Here is a 17,901-nt window from a genome sequence, read left to right as displayed (position 1 = left end):
AAGAAGCATATTTTGTTTAAATAAAACATTATTATCATTTTATTTTATGTACTTTTATTTTATTGCTGCAATGTCTCCTTTCTTTCAACAACACATGTTTATTTTGTACAGTGTCATAAAGGTGCAAGTCATAAAGGTTTAAAATACCCGCTATCAGCCCCCATTATTACATTTTATAACCCCCTAGTAGGACTGATAACACCAAACAGGAAGTAGTCCAAAATGTAGTTCCATGGTGTTGATAAATCTGGCATAATGAGTCATACGAGGATAGTCCAGTTATATTTATGGCTTAGTTTTATTGCTTATTTTATTGAGAAAAGATCTAGATAATTTTCATTGTGAATTTGCAGGTATTAGTTTTATTCTTTGAGAAAATGTCTACATACGCGTAATTGCTAAACGGTTATTTTCATGGGAGCATTTTAGAGGGCGATATTTTTCAGAACAAATTATTTTTCTTATATGTAACATAACATGTCAATATTTTTTTCTATTTTTGATAAGAAGACATGTCATACTAAATGACCATATATGGTTTTCATACCAATGAAATGCTCTAAAGTACTGAAAATAAGGTCTCAATATTTCATTATTTATATGAAATAAAGAAGGAGCTGAATTGGTAGTATGTAACCTAAGATGGTTTCTAGATTATTTGCCATAAGAGGTAATAAAAGTAACAAGATTAAGTACCAGTTAGAGCGTACGCAAAAAGTGTTTTTGATTTATTGTACCTTTTCAAATATCTAAATATTTCAACAATTTTGACGAAATAACCGACTTAGAACTATTGTTTCCAAATGACTGTTTGTGAAAAATGACGTGTACTGTTTCCAAATGACTGTTTGTGAAAAGTGACGTGTACTGTTTCCAAAATGTGTTTGTCTTTTTTTTTGTGAAAAGTGACTTGTACTGTTTCCATATGACTGTTTGTGAAAAGTGACGTGTACTGTTTCCAAAATGATTTTTTTTGTGAAAACCGACTTCTTCTGTTTCCAAATAACTGTTTGTGAAAAGTGACGCAGTGTACTGTTTCCAAAATGTATTTTTATGAAAAGTGACTTGTACTGTTTCCAAATGACTGTTTGTGAAATGTGACGTGTACTGTTTCCAAATGACTGTGAAAAGTGACGTGTACTGTTTCCAAATGACTATGAAAAGTGACGTGTTCTGTTTCCAAATATTTGTGGACATTGACGTGTAATGTTTCCAAATGTACTATTTGCGGACAGTGACGTGTACTGTTTCCAAATGTACTGATTGTGAAAAGTGACGTGTATTGTTTCCAAATGACTGTTTGTGAAAAGCGACGTGTACTGTTTCCAAAATGTATTTTTGTGAAAACCGACTTCTACTGTTTCCAAATGACTGTTTTTGTGAAAAGTGACGTGTACTGTTTCCAAAATGTATTTTTTTGTGAAAAGTGACTTGTACTGTTTCCAAATGACTGAAATTTGCGGACAGTCACGTGTAATGTTTCCGAATATACTGTTTGTGGATAATGACCCGAGTTAGTTCACACTTGCAATCAACAATCCTTGTGGCAAGACCTACAAACTGACCTACATTTCGATGACTTTGACCATTATATGATATTGATCTGCACACTTAGAACCTTAAATGCAACATTTGTTTTTCATAATTTTCTTCCCGCTCTTCCTGACAAACATACAACAGTCTTTGTGGCAAGACCTACAAATGACGTTAACCCCGACATGACCTTCACCGTCAAACTGAAAACCTTAATGAACAATTTGTTTGGTCCTACAGCCCACTTAAATGACCCAATTTGGTTTATTCTAAAACTCAACAAACCTTGTGGCAAGACCTGCAAACTGACCAATATAAAAATGACCTTGACCTTCATTGATCTTCACCTTTAAACTTAAAACCTTAAAACATATTTGGCCATACACCCGAGGAGCATGATTTTGCGTTTAGAAAACGCAGCTCCTTGTTCAAAGATATTTCTTTATATAAGTTATTTATTTTTATATAATATTTTCATATATTTACCAATTATGTATTTATCTGGCGCTTTCCCTGAGTTAAATTACGTAAATACTGCAGTACACAGGAACAGATAAAGTGAAATTGACTATACTGAAGCAGGTAGGGTAAAGATTTATTGGTTGGGTGCATATTTACAAAACAGTACATATTATAAACAAACTGGATTATACCATGTCCACAGAAACAGGGACTGAAACAAGGGATTTAACCATGTCATCGGGCACAGAGGCTGCAGCAATGAAGCAGAGGGTTGTGGCTATAGCTGTGGACGGAAGTGAAAACGCAAAATATGCTTTTCAGTGTAAGATTTTTTTATTTCAAAATGACTGGGTTTTGAATATATATGTTATGCTACTGCGCTTTTATATATATGTACTTGTGGCCTGTTGCGTATTTAAACTGAACAGCCTGGGTGTATTTATACTAGAGTTGCCTTGATAAATTTGGGGCTGCCAGGGACGTAGCTTGGCAAAAGTAAATGCTCCGATTTAATAAGAGGTCCGTGGACATGCCCAACTCAGAAACTTTGAAAAGGTACTTGCTCTTGTTTTTAGGTACATGTGTACTCTGACGAAAAATAAAGGAAATTACTTTGCAGTGTTTTTCCTTGCTAACGTTTTTTTCCGCACATGTGCTAATAGAAGAATTTTAATGCAGAAATCTTAAACAACAATTACACGTTATTGAAAAGCAGACAAATTACGCAATTATTTGTAATAGAAGATTGTTTAAGACTATTTTAAAGGTGGTCAATCATATTTTAAGCACGATTTCATGGCACGTTTTCACAGATTTTAATTTCTATAAGTAATGTATGATTTATGTGTTATGATTTTTTGTAACTAACTGCCACATTTCTGTGATATGATTTTTAAAGAAACGGATAGTTACTTTCAATTTCTCTACAATTAGTTTTACATGTTCAACTGCTCAGTGGGGAGAACGCGGATTGCGGGGTCTTGAGTTCGATCCCTGGCGCGATGTATATTCTTCGTGACGATTTGATAAAAGAGATTGTGTCTGAATTCATTCGTCCTCCACCTCTGATTCATACATTTGGGGAAGTTGGCAGTTACTTGCGGAGAATAGATTTAAACTGGTACAGAATTCAGGAACACTAGTTAGGTTAACTGCCTGTCGTTATGTAAGTGAAATACTGTTGAAAACGGCGTTAAACCCAAAACAAACAAACAAACAAACAAACATAACATGTTCATCTGATAGATGTTGGGATATTATTACAAAAATCTGAACCAAACAGCGGATTTTAAGACGGAACGTCTATAGCTTTTACAATATATTGATCTTTTGCGCAACCTAGGTAGGCAAAACGAGGTGATAATAAATTTCAAACAAATGTTGGCTATGCAAGTCTTTGACAACTTTAATACAATAGTTCTTATATGCATATCATTATACCTTCTTATCATACCTATGTTTACTAAATTTATACTTCGGCTGAATAACTGGTTTCTTTTTGGTAGGGCAATCGAGATATGAAAATAAAATATTCAAGATACTTCTAGTGAAAATCTAGCATATATTGATATAAAGGCCTGGATAAATACAAATGAATATAAACGTTAAGTTGCTTAAGTTTCGAACAAATCCATTATCCGGCCAAAATTTGAAAAACCACCTTTAAGGATGTATTTTTTCTTTATATTTTCTCCAGTTTTACCTCGGTTGTTTACTTCAAAATGCATTCAGAGCGATCAGGTTACAGTTAAGTGAACTTAAGAACACCGAAAAAATGCAATTATGTATATATCGCAAGGTATATATATATTGCATTGAATAAAGAAGCGCTTATCTATTTTTTGTGGTGGCGTGACAGTATTATATACTTCATATACATGTATGGGTAAATTCATGAAATTACAGTTCATATAGTCTTCGTTTGAGCATCTCGTGAACCAAAATCTAGACCGAGGAAGCTGTCAATTCTACTGATCTAGAAAAAAGACACGATCATCTCGTTAACCAGTGATTTAGAACATGAGAACTTCGTATCGATCACGTCGTATCTGTGATCTAGAACAAGGGCATTATCGTTCCGATCCTGTCGTATCTAGTGATCTAGATCAAGGACACTGTCGTCTTGGTCATGTATTTAGTGATTTAGATGAAGGAAATTGTCCTATCGGTCATGTCGTATCTAAGATCTGGACCGAGAAAAATGTCGTCCCAATCATGTCGTATCTAAGATCTGGACCGTGAAAAATGTCGTCCCAATCATGTCGAAAAAACCTAAGATCTGGGGCGAGAAAATTTTGTCCCAATCATGTCGTATCTAAGATCTGGGCCGAGAAAAATGTCGATCCAATCATGTCGTATAGATCTAAGATCTGGAGCGAGAAAATGTCCTCCCAGTCATGTCGTATCTAAGATCTGGACCGACAAAAATGTCGTCCCAATCATGTTACAAGATCTAAGACATGGACCGAAAACTTTCGTCCAAGTCATGTCGTATATAAGATCTGGAGCTTGAAAACTGTCGTCCCAGTCATGTCGTATCTGTTATCTAGATCAAGGACACGGTACTGTCGTCTTGGCCTTATGTTGTTAACCAGTCATCTAGATGGATTCTTGGCTATATGATTAACCTGTGACCTAATCAAGGACACTCCGTCTGGATCATATCATTGACCTGTGATATAGATCAAAGACACCGGCGTCTTGTAAACCAATCACCTTGATTAAGGGGAAACATTTTGTAAACCAACCTTCTAGGTCAAGGATACTGTCATCTCGGCTATCTTGTACACCAGTCATCTAGATCAAGCACAATTGTCAACTCATATATCTATAATAAAAAAAAACATTCCTCTAGATCAAGGAATCCCTCACCGATGTGGGTTCGAGCCTCACTAGGCACGTTGAATTCTCCATGTGAGCAAGCCATCCAGCAGGCTTGCGGAAGGTTGCTCGGTCTATCCAGGTGCCCGCCTGTGATGAAATACTTCATGGTGGGCACCTGGGGTCTTCCTCCGCCATCAAAGCTGGAAAGTCGCCATATGACGTATATGTCGATGCGACGTTAAACCCAACAAAATTAATAAGTAAAATAGATCAAGGACACTGTCGTCTTGGCCGTATATTAACTAGTCATCTAGATCAAGGACACTGTCGTCTCGGTCGTAATTAACCAGTCATCTGGATTAAGGACACTGTCGTCTCGGGAAAGGGTCGTTAATTAAACCAGTCAATGTCTGGAATTAATGACATCGCGTCTCGGCCGTATATTAACCAGTATCTAATAAAACACTTCTCGCCGTATATTAACCAATCATCTAGATCAAGGACACTGTCGTCTCGGCCGTATATTAACCAATCATCTAGATCAAGGACACTGTCGTCCAGGCCGTATATTAACCAGTTATCTAGATCAACAACATTGTCTTCTCAGCCGTATATTAACCAATCATCTAGATCAAGGACACTGTCGTCTCGGCCGTATATTAACCAGTTATCTAGATCAACAATATTGTCGTCTCGGCCGTATATTAACCAGTCATCTAGATCAAGGACACTGTTTTCTCGCCCGTATATTAACCAGTTATCTAGATCAAGGACACTGTCGTCTCGGCCGTATATTAACCTGTCATCTGGATTAAGGACACTGTCGTCTCGGCCGTATATTAACCAGTTATCTAGATCAACAACATTGTCTTCTCAGCCGTATATTAACCAGTCATCTAGATCAAGGACACTGTTTTCTCGGCCGTATATTAACCAGTTATCTAGATCAAGGACACTGTCGTCTCGGCCGTATATTAACCAGTTATCTAGATCAACAACATTGTCTTCTCGGCCGTATATTAACCAGTCTTCTAGAACAAGGACACTATCGTCTCGACCGTATATTAACCAGTTATCTAGATCATCAACATTGTCTTCTCAGCCGTATATTAACCAGTCATCTAGATCAAGGACACTGTCGTCTCGGCCGTATATTAACCAGGTATTTAGATCAAGGACACTGTCGTCTCGGCCTTATATTAACCAGTTATCTAGATCAAGGACACTGTCGTCTCTGTCGTATATTAACCTGTCATCTGGATAAAGGACACTGTCGTCTCGGCCGTATATTAACCAGTTATCAAGATCAATGACACTGTTTTCTCGGCCGTATATTAACCAGTCATCGAGAACAAGGACACTGTCGTCTCGACCGTATATAAACCAGTTATCTAGATCAACAACATTGTCTTCTCAGCCGTATATTAAGCAGTCATCTAGATCAAGGACAGTTTTCTCGGTCGTATATTAACCAGTCATCTGGATCAACAACATTGTCTTCTCAGCCGTATATTAACCTGTCATCTAGATCAAGGACACTGTTTTCTCGGCCGTATATTAACCAGTTATCTAGATCGACAACATTGTCGCCTCGGTCGTATATTAACCAGTTATCTAGATCAAGGACACTGTCGTCTCGGCCGTATACTAACCTGTCATCTGGATTAAGGACACTGTCGTCTCGGCCGTATATTAACCAGTTATCTAGATCAAGGACATTGTCTTCTCGGCCGTATATTAACCTGTCATCTAGATCAAGGGCACTGTTTTTTCGGCCGTATATTAACCAGTTATCTAGATCAACAACATTGTCTTCTCAGCCGTATATTAACATGTCATCTAGATCAAGGACACTGTTTTCTCGGCCGTATATTAACCAGTTATCTAGATTAACAACATTGTCTTCTCAGCCGTATATTAACCTGTCATCTAGATCAAGGACACTGTTTTCTCGGCCGTATATTAACCAGTTATCTAGATTAACAACATTGTCGCCTCGGTCGTATATTAACCAGTTATCTAGATCAAGGACACTGTCGTCTCGGCCGTATACTAACCTGTCATCTGGATTAAGGACACTGTCGTCTCGGCCGTATATTAACCAGTTATCTAGATCAAGGACATTGTCTTCTCGGCCGTATATTAACCTGTCATCTAGATCAAGGGCACTGTTTTCTCGGCCGTATATTAACCAGTTATCTAGATCAACAACATTGTCTTCTCAGCCGTATATTAACATGTCATCTAGATCAAGGACACTGTTTTCTCGGCCGTATATTAACCAGTTATCTAGATTAACAACATTGTCTTCTGAGTCGTATATTAACCTGTCATCTAGATCAAGGACACTGTCGTCTCGGCCGTATATTAACCAGTTATCTAGATCGACAACATTGTCGTCTCGGCCGTATATTAACCAGTTATCTAGATCAAGGACACTGTCGTCTCGGCCGTACATTAACCTGTCATCTGTATTAAGGACACTGTCGTCTCGGACGTATATTAACCAGTTATCTAGATCAACAAAATTGTCGTCTCGACCGTATATTAACCAGTTATCTAGATCAATAACATTGTTTTCTCGGCCGTATATTAACCGGTCATCGAGAACAAGGACACTGTCGTCTCGGCCGTATATTATCCTGTCATCTGGATTAAGGACACTGTCGTCTCGGCCGTATATTAACCAGTTATCTAGATCAACAACATTGTCTTCTCAGCCGTATATTAACCAGTCATCTAGATCAAGGACACTGTTTTCTCGGTCGTATATTAACCAGGTATCTAGATCAAGGACATTGTCGTCTCGGCCGTATATTAACCAGTTATCTAGATCCAGAACACTGTCGTCTCATTCATCTAGATAAAAGACACTGGTGTCTCGACCATATTAGTGACCTCTGGTCCAGAGTATGGACACTGACGTCTCGATAAGTCATCTAGATGAAGGACACTGTCGCCTCGACCATCTTGTAAACAAGTCATCTAGATCAAGGACATATCACTACAACTACAGTCACTACTGCCAGTACCACTACCACCATCTGCACAATTATAATCACTATAACCAGCACCACTACAATCACTACTACCACCACAATCACTATTACTACCGCCACAACTGCAATCATTATCACTACAACCACCACCACCACAATCACTATTACTGCCACCACCACTGCAGTCACTTTTACCACAACCACCACCACTACAGTCACTATCACTACAACCACCACCACTACAGTCACTATTACAACCACCATCACCACCACAATCATTATTACTACCACCACAACTGCAATCATTATCGCTACGACCACCACTACCACAATCACTATTACTGCCACCACCACTGCAATCACTATTACTACAACCACCACCACCACATTCACTATCACTACAACAACCATCACTACTGTCACTAGTATAACCACAATCACCACTACAATCACAATAACTACCACCACCACTACAGTCACTTTTACAACCACCATCAATATTACAGTTACTATCACTACAACTACCACCACTACAATCACTTTCACTACAACCACCACTACTACAGTCACTGTTACAACCACCATCACCATTACAATCACTATTACTACCACCACCACCACCACAGTCACTGTTTCTGTCACCACCACAACAGTCACTATTACTACCACCACCGCCACAATCTCTATTACTACCACCACCACTACAGTCACTATTACTACCACCAGTACTACATTCACTATTACTACCACCAACAACATTAGAGTAACTTTCACTACAACCACCACCACTACAGTCACTATCAATACAATCACTATTACTACTACCTTATCACTACAATCACTGTTACTACTACCACCACCTCTGAAGTCACTATCACTACAACCACAACCATTACAAACACTATAACTACAATCATAACTACACTCACCACTACAATCACTGTTACCACTACAATCATTTCACCAATTGACATTACAATCATTACACTGTTATCACTACATTTACCATTTTAACCAATACACCTATTGTCACTACGATTACTTCCACTGTTACCATTATAACCATTACACTTATTAGTCATCTACTGGTTGAAAACCAGTTTCGGGGACTATAGGAATGCGCTTTTCCGTCATTCCGTCCGTCCGTCCGTCTGTCCGTCAGTCCGCAATTTCGTATCCGGTCCATAACTCAGTCATCCATGAAGGGATTTAAATATTACTTGGCAAAAATGTCCCCCATGATGAGACGACGTGACATACGCAAAACCCGGACCCCTGGCTCAAAGGTCAAGGTCACAATTGGCGGTCAAAGGTCAACAAGGCTTTTTTCCTGTCCGGTCTATAACTCTCCCGTCCTTGAAGGGATTTTAGTATTACTTGGCAACAATGTTCCCCATAATGAGATGACGTGTTATGTGCAAATCCCGGACCCCTATCTCAAAGGTCAAGGTCCTAATTGGAGGTCAAAGGTCAGCAGGGCTTTTTTCCTGTCTGGTCCATAACTCTCCCATCCATGAAGGGATTTTAATATTACATGGCACAAATGTACCTCATAATAAGATGATGTGTTGTGCACAACTTTCAGACCCCTGGCTCAAAGGTCAAGGTCACACTTAGCAGTCAAATGTTAACATAGCATGAACAGGGTCTGTTTCGTGTCCGGTCCATAACTCTGACATTCATTAAGGGATTTTAATATCACTTGGCACAAGTGTTTCCCATGATGAGACGACGTGTCGTGCGCAAAGCCCGGACCCCTAGCTCAAAGGTCAAGGTCAAAATTGGGGGTCAAATGTCAACAGAGTTTTTTTCCTGTCCCGTCCATAACTCTGCCATCCATGAAGGGATTTTAATATTTCTTGGCACAAATGTTCCCCATGATGAGACAACATGTCATGCGCAAAGCCCAGACCCTTAGCTTAAAGGTCAAGGTCAAAAGTCAGTAAGTTTTTTTTCCTGTCCGATCCAGAACTCTGTCATCCATCAAGGGATTACAATATTACTTGGCATAAATGTTCCCCATGATGAGACGACGTGTCATGCGCAACACCCAGTACCCTAGCTGAAAGGTAAAGGTCACACTTTGAGATCAAAGGTCAAGAGGATTTTTTTCCTGTCCGGTCTATAACTTTGTCATGCAAAACAGGATTTAGATATCAGGTGGCACAAATATTCCCCTGGATGAGACAACATGTCATGCGCAAAACCCAGGTCCAAGGTCTAATGTCAAGGTAACACTTAGAGACCAAAGGTCAGACACAAGAATGACTTTGTCTGGAGCATATCTTCTTCTTCATGCATGGAGGGATTGTGATGTAACTTGGCACAAATGTTCACCAACATAAGACGGATTGTCATGCGCAAGAACCAGGTCCCTAGGTCTAAGGTCAAGGTCATATTTAGAGGTCAAAGGTCAAATTCAAGAATGACTTTGTACGGAGCATTTCTTCTTCATGCATGGAGGGATTTTTATGTAACTTGGACGAAATGTTCACCACTATGAGGCACCCTTGTTTTTAGAATTACTTTCCTTTGTTTTTACTATAAATAGATTTTATTGTAACTTTTTTATTACTAGCGGTAAAGCAAAATCGAGACCACTTTTCTGTGGTACAACATGCATGTTACAACCAATATTTAGGTGTATTTTGACCTATCTCTACCTGGTAAAGAGTTTCTTGTGGACTTATATTATATAGATTTTTTTAGGATTGATTTCCCTTTGTTGTTACTATAAATAACTTATATGATAACTTTTTTTATAATCAGCCAAAACAATTCAATATGAAATCAACTGTGGGTGTTTATATATGCACATTTTAATCCAAGTGTGTTGTTATAACATATTGTATATATAGTACAATATTCTTTATACATCATTGACAGATATCAGTTCATTATGTTATACTGCAGTAGAGAAAATTAGGTGCCTTCCAGTAGGGGACTTTGTATTGCATGGCAATACTTCATTCACTTGTTGTCACTGTGATAACTTCCAGTTTTGCCACAACAGTCTCTACCACTGTTACCACTACAATCACTTCCGCTATTGACACTACAACCACTACCACTGTTACCATCATAATCACTACCACTGTTACCACTACAATCACTTGTACTGTTACCATTACAACCACTACACCTTTCGTCCTTACGATCACTTCCACTTTTACCATTATGACCACTACACCTATTGTCACTACGGTCACAGTTTTGCCACAACAGCCTCTACCACTGTTACCACCACAATCATTTCCACTATTGACACTACAACCACTACCACTGTAACCATAATAATCACTACCACTGTTACCACTACAATCATTTCCACTGTTACCATTACAATAATTTCCACTATTGACACTACAAACACTACCACTGTTACCATCATAATCACTGCCACTGTTACCACTACAGTCACTTCCACTGTAACAATTACAACCACTACACCTTTTGTCCTTAAGATCACTTCCACTGTTACCATTATGACCACAACATCTATTGTCACTACGGTCACAATTTTGCCAAAACAGTCTCTAACACTGTTACCACTACAAATACAATCACTGTTACCACTACAATCACTAACACTGTTACCACCACAGTCACTAACACTGTTACCACCACAGTCACTACCACTGTTATCGCTACAATCACTTTCACTATTGACACTACAGTCATTACCACTGTTACCACTACAATTACTTTCACTTTTGACACTACAAGCACTTCCAACGTTACCACTACAATCACTTCCACTGTTGACACTATAATCACTACCACTGTTACCACTACAATCACTTCCATTGTTACTACTACAATCACTTCAACTTTGGACACTACAGTCACTACCACTGTTACCACTACAATCATTTCCAGTGTTACTGCTACAATCACTTCCACTTTTGACACTACAATCACTACCACTGTTACCACTACAATCACTTCCAGTGTTACTAATACAATCACTTCAACTATTGACACTACACTCACTACCATTGTTACCACTACAATCACTACCACTGTCACCACTACAATCACTTCCACTGTTATAACTACTATCACTTCCACTGTTACTATTATAATCACTACACCTAATAGGCTATTGTCCTTACGCTCACTTCCTTTGTCATTACACCTATTGTCACGAAGATTACTTCCACTATTGTCACAATAATCCATACCACTGTTTCCACTGCAGTCACTACTACTGTTACCACTAGAATCACTTCCACTTTTAACATTGCAGTCACTACCACTGTTATAACTACAATCACTTCCATCGTTACCGGCCTTCCATACAGATTAATATAGATACAGAATTTTGTCCTATTTCAGATTCAAATATTGTCTAGTGCATAGACCGATATTTTTGTTTTTCAGATTACGTGCAAGAAATAAGAAAAGAAAATGACAAAGTTTTTTTGATACATTCTGTTGAATTTAACAGTATTCTACATACAACACGTTGGGATAGTTGTGAGTATACAAGTCTTAGTTTACTTTACGTAGGATTTTGGCAGCTGAAAATATATTTAGTATTATTTATATTCTATATTTTTGTTGTATTTTGTTTATAAGTGTTCTAGCAACGCCATTAGACAGAAAGCTAAATATGACTCTTTAGTTTGAGTTAAAACTAATTATTTCGCTGAAACGTAATGTCATAAAGTTTTGTAATTTCGCTGGCAGGTCATGCCATAATGTCTTCGCTTACAGGTCATTTCAGAAAGTCCTTTCTGTAATTTCGCTGACAGATAATACCATATAAAGACATGTAATAAAGTATTTGTAATTTCGCTGACAGGTCATGTTATAAAGTCCTTATAATTTCGCTGACTGGTCATTTTATAAAGTCCTTTCTGTAATTTCGCTGTCAGGCCTTGTCATCAAGTCCTTCCTGTAGTTTCGCTGACAGGTCATGTCTTAAATTCATTTTGTAATTTCGTTGACGGATCATGTCATAAAAGTTTTTTGTCATTTCGCTGAAAGGCCATGTCATCACGTCCTTTCTGTAATTTCGCTGACAGGCCTTGTCTTAAAGTCCTTCCTTTAATTTCAATGACAGGCCATGTCATAAAAAACTTTTCTGTAATGTGGCTGACAGGTCATATCATAAAATTATTTCTTTAATTTCGCTGACGGATCATGTCATTAAGTCATTGACGGATCATGTCATAAAGTTCTTTCTGTAATTTTGCTGACGGTTCATGTCATAAAAAACCTTTCTGTAATTTCGCTGACGGATCATGTCATAAAATTCTTCCAGTAATTTCGCTGACAGGTCATGTCATAAAATTCTTTCCGTGATTTCGCTGACAGGTCATGTCATAAAATTCTTTCCGTAATTTCGCTTTTTTTCCGTAATTTCGCTGGTCATATCATAAAATTATTTCTTTAATTTCGCTGACGGATCATGTCATTAAGTCATTGACGGATCATGTCATAAAGTTCTTTCTGTAATTTTGCTGACGGTTCATGTCATAAAAAACCTTTCTGTAATTTCGCTGACGGATCATGTCATAAAATTCTTCCAGTAATTTCGCTGACAGGTCATGTCATAAAATTCTTTCTGTTATTTCGCTAGCAGGTCATGTCATAATTTTTTTCTGTAATTTCACTGACATGTCATGTCAAAAAGTCCTTTCTGTAATTTCACTGACAGGTCACGTCATAAAAACCTTTCTGTAGTTTCGCTGACAGACCATTTCAGAAATTCCTTTCTGTAATTTCACTGACAGGTCATGTCCTGAGGTCTTTTCTGTTATCTCGCTGACAGATGAGCAATTACAGGTTTTGACCGATCTCAAGATAGTTCAGTTTCTTCGAAGAAGACGTTTCTTATACCTTTACGTATGTGCACGCGTAATAGATATTTCTGTGTACAGTGATAAGCATCTTACTTAAATATATTCAGTTAATTAAATTATTGCACGTATGCATGCCCGAGCATCCCTTTTTTAATTTCAGCCCCGTTTACTATTGACATGGACACCATAGGATCACTGATGAAGCAGGAAGACCAGAAAACTAGACAGAAAATGAAACAGTTTGAAACTCTGTTGAAAGAATCAGGGGTAGGTATTTTGCTAGTATATACACAGACGAGAATAAGAAACGCCTCATTCAAACTCATTGTACAATGTTTTGTTAACCGTGATTCAAAATTCATAATTCCATTCGCAGATCTAATGATTTAAAAGAATTGATGGTTAATTCTATTAGACAGCATTTCATGGTCACTCTATGCTTCAAATCTTAAATTTCAACAGACTGGTCGGTGGTCGCCTCAACTGGCAACCACAGCAGCAAAACGTCGCCCTATGGACCCGCACCACTTACGTAGAAGATACCGTGATATTCTGGCCCACTCCTGGTGGAGCGCTGCTATCAGTTTCTGGACGTTGGCAGGCTGCGGTTGACGTTGACGTAACCGTCGTCTAATTAAATCCCGGGCGTGTTCAATCAGATTGCAGTCCGGTGAGCACGCCGGCCAAGACAAAATGTCAATGCTGCTCTGTAAAAAGTTCCTTGTGGCACGTGCAACGTGAATCGCACACTGTCATGCTGAAAGACTAAGCCTTAACGTTGACGGAATATAGGGACAACCAGAGGACGTAATATGTGGTCGATGTGACGCCAGGCTGTGAGATTACCTTGACACACGACGAGTTTGGACTTAAACCTATGGTTGATGGCTGCTATTATTCCGTCCCCACCGTAAGAATTGTGCTGCAGAACGCAATTGTTATCGTAGCGCTCACGACATCGTCTGTAGACACGGATACGTCCGTCGGTGTTCCACAAGTTGAAACTTGACTCATCACTAAACACTACGTATTGCCAACGCTGACTGCGATGGTTGTGGGCCCAATTTAGACGTCGGTGACAATGACGTAGCGTAAGAACTGACTGTGGTAGGGCCGGCGGCAGATAATTTCCCGTTCTCTCAGCCAATTTCTCACTATATGTAGACCTATTGACCTCCACGGTTACCTACCACTAAACGTGACGTGAATTTAACCGTAACACACCTGTCACGAAAATGACATTAATGTATGTAATTGTCCTGCCGTACGGACGTTACACGCAGTCTATCCGAACGAGGCCTATCGACAAGCGTTCACGTCGAACGAAATGCAGTATTGTCGAACGAGAGACGTTAAAACGTCTATCGACTTGTTCTTGTGTTTGCCCACATTCGAGCATGGCCGAAACTTGTGCACTCTCTTCGAAATTTAGCAGCGGCATTATCAAAAACTGATTAATGAAAATATGGTCGTATGTCGACTAACACATATACCTACGTAAAATTCGTTCAATAAAACCACATGGTTGACACATACGGGATGCAAGAGGAAAACACGAGGTACATGAATTTAGCCATTGGCTGAATATGAGTTTCGACTGGCTGTGTTTGTCGGTCAGAGTACATGTAGCCAACATTTCTGACTTTGCTCAACAAATTTAAACTATGTAACGAAAATAACGCCAACTTTAGACGAGGTGTTTCTTTATCTCGCCAGTGTAGATGGAATATTAACCCGTCTTTACTGAGGTTAATGAATAATTAATTTTTGAGAAAAGATTGTATGTACCCATCAGAGGTTATGCTGTACAAACATCTCAAACTACATTTCGCGCGCGCCAAAAATGTCACATTGGCGTTCGCGCGAACATATACTGGTGTGTAGTCCTGACGTGTGCGCCAGCGCGAGACAATGAATCGCGCGGTGAAATCTTTGTAAATGGCATGAACGCCAACGCGAAACAATGAAACATTTGATTTCGTCATGGCATTGGCGCCAACGAGCCAACACGAAATTTTTGTTGATGGCGCGTGCGACAGAACGAAATGTTATGTTTCATTCTGTCCCATTTTATATTTTGTTATGTCGCGTTGTTAGCTTCGTTTTGTCGCGTTGGCACACGCTCCAAAGCGACACATAAAACTTTCAAAATTTCGTTATGGAGCGTTTGAGCGCGCGCCAGGACGACAAAACGAAATTTGCTACATAAAGCGCGCGCAGCCAGCGCGACATAACGAAATGTCCTAAATCAGCCACCATATATAAATGAGTTATCCTTCCAGATAGATGGTACAGTGAAAAGCGTTCATGCTGAACAAACCGGTGAAGCTATATGCAAAGCTATCGGTGAAATTAACGCGTCACTTGTTGTCATGGGAACGAGAGGAGTCGGCAAGATTCGGCGTACATTCATGGGAAGCGTCAGTGATTACGTTGTACATCATTCACACGTCCCTGTGTTGATTTGCAGAAAATGAACATGGACAGAAGGATGCATTTGTGAAAGGACCAACTGGTTGAATTTTTTTTTTACATGTTTACAAAGTAGCCATTTATTTTTATTTAATAAACGTTTTATTCCAACGAATTTTCATATGCTTTAGGATTTGTAATGTACCCAGCATTTTAAAGGAAACCCGAAATAGAACTCGAAAAAGGAGTATTTGATTTAAAATGTTTAACACTATATTTGCAAATTCTGCCTGAAAGACGTTTGTTGTTGGTTTTTTTTTGGAAAATTAAAGGAACTATATCATTTCATTGTCTACTTTTATTATGATATGTACAAGATCACTGTTTAATGTACACCGTCGAGAAGGAATTTTGAGACCGATGCGGGCTACAAGATCAACGTTTCTACTACACCACCGAGAGGTTTTCAGAGCAATGTGAGATACGAGATCACTGTTACCTTTACACCACCATCAAAATGATCTGAAACTCCTGTAGGCTACAAAATCACCGTTACCTTTGCATAATAGAGAAGAATTTAAGATCCATGTGGGCTATCGCCTCATTTACACAACCATAAAGAAGATTTTAGACCCGTGTGAGCTAAATGTTTACCATTCTATTTACACCATCAGGAAGATTTAAGTCCCATGTAATTTAGAAGTTTGCCGTTCAATTTAAACCATCGAAAAGATATGAGACTCATGTGGGCTATAAGTTTACCGTTCTATTTACACCATCAAGAAGACTTTTAAACTCGCGTGGGCTATAAGTTCACCGTTCCATTTACACCATCGAGAAGATTTAAGTCCCATGTGAGCTACAAGTTTACCATTCAATTTACACCATCGGGAATATTTAAGTCCCATGTGGGCTACAAGTTTACCATTCAATTTACACCATCGAGAAGATTTAAGTCCCATGTGAGCTACAAGTTTACCATTCAATTTACACCATCGAGAAGATTTAAGTCCCATGTGAGCTACAAGTTTACCTTTCAATTTACACCATCGGGAAGATTTCAGTCCCATGTGAGCTACAAGTTTACCGTTCAGTTTACACCATCGAGAAGGTCTGAGGCCCATGCGCTCTATAAGTTTACCGTTCTATTTACACCATCGAGAAGATTTAAGTCCCATGTGAGCTACAAGTTTACCGTTCAGTTTACACCATCGAGAAGGTCTGAGACCCATGCGCTCTGTAAGTTTACCATTCTATTTACACCATCGAGAAGATATGAGACCCACGTGAGCTACAAGTTTACCGTTCCATTTACACCATCGAGAAGATCTGAGACCGATGTGGCCTATAAGTTTACCGTTCCTTTTACATCATCGAGAAGATCTGAGACCCTCGTGGGCTATAAGTTTACCGTTCCATTTACACCATCGAGAAGATTTAAGAGCCACGTGAGCTACAAGTTTACCGTTCCATTTACACCATCGAGACGATCTGAGACCCATATGAGCTACAAGTTAACCGTTCTTTTTACACCATCGAGAAGATTTAAGACCCTCGTGGGTTACAAGTTTACCGTTCTATTTATACCACCATAATTCCATTATATACTTTATCTGCTTATCTGGTCCGTGAAAAATATATTTTGGCGAAGTTTTTGAAAAAAATATCAAGAATTTCTGGCAGACTCGTTGTATTGAGTAAAGCATCTATCTATGACGCTTTTTAAACTTATTACATTCTTTCAAGTAATAAGAAATCATAAGAGTTACCTGACTCGAGCGACTTTTCCCGCGTGTAGATACTAGTATTAAAAAGTCATGTGGGGTGATAATTCAACATTCAAAATTATCCAAGTTGAAATT

General features: G+C 38.8%; 1 protein-coding gene across 1 annotated transcript; it reads left to right on the top strand.

Annotated features, from left to right (window-relative positions):
- The first annotated feature begins 2,140 nt into the window (after positions 1–2,140).
- LOC128547847 (uncharacterized) lies at positions 2,141–16,385 on the top strand. Its single transcript, XM_053521331.1, has 4 exons — positions 2,141–2,317; positions 12,201–12,296; positions 13,788–13,894; positions 15,910–16,385. Exons 1-4 carry the CDS (start codon positions 2,188–2,190, stop codon positions 16,102–16,104), a joined length of 528 nt encoding a protein of 175 aa, XP_053377306.1. The 5' UTR covers positions 2,141–2,187; the 3' UTR covers positions 16,105–16,385.
- The last annotated feature ends 1,516 nt before the right edge of the window (positions 16,386–17,901 follow it).

Source organism: Mercenaria mercenaria, chromosome 13 (genome assembly GCF_021730395.1).
Source record: "Mercenaria mercenaria strain notata chromosome 13, MADL_Memer_1, whole genome shotgun sequence".
Lineage (NCBI taxonomy): Eukaryota > Metazoa > Mollusca > Bivalvia > Venerida > Veneridae > Mercenaria > Mercenaria mercenaria.
Note: the sequence above shows the minus strand (reverse complement) of the source record. Positions and strands in the feature narration are given on the sequence as shown.

Bases quoted from the DNA above. Each gene is read 5' to 3' on its own strand.
- LOC128547847 (XM_053521331.1), top strand. From the start codon at position 2,188: ATGTCCACAGAAACAGGGACTGAAACAAGGGATTTAACCATGTCATCG. The intron at 2,318-12,200 runs GTAAGATTTTTT...TTTGTTTTTCAG, and splicing joins CGCAAAATATGCTTTTCAGT to ATTACGTGCAAGAAATAAGA. The intron at 12,297-13,787 runs GTGAGTATACAA...TTTTAATTTCAG, and splicing joins TACAACACGTTGGGATAGTT to CCCCGTTTACTATTGACATG.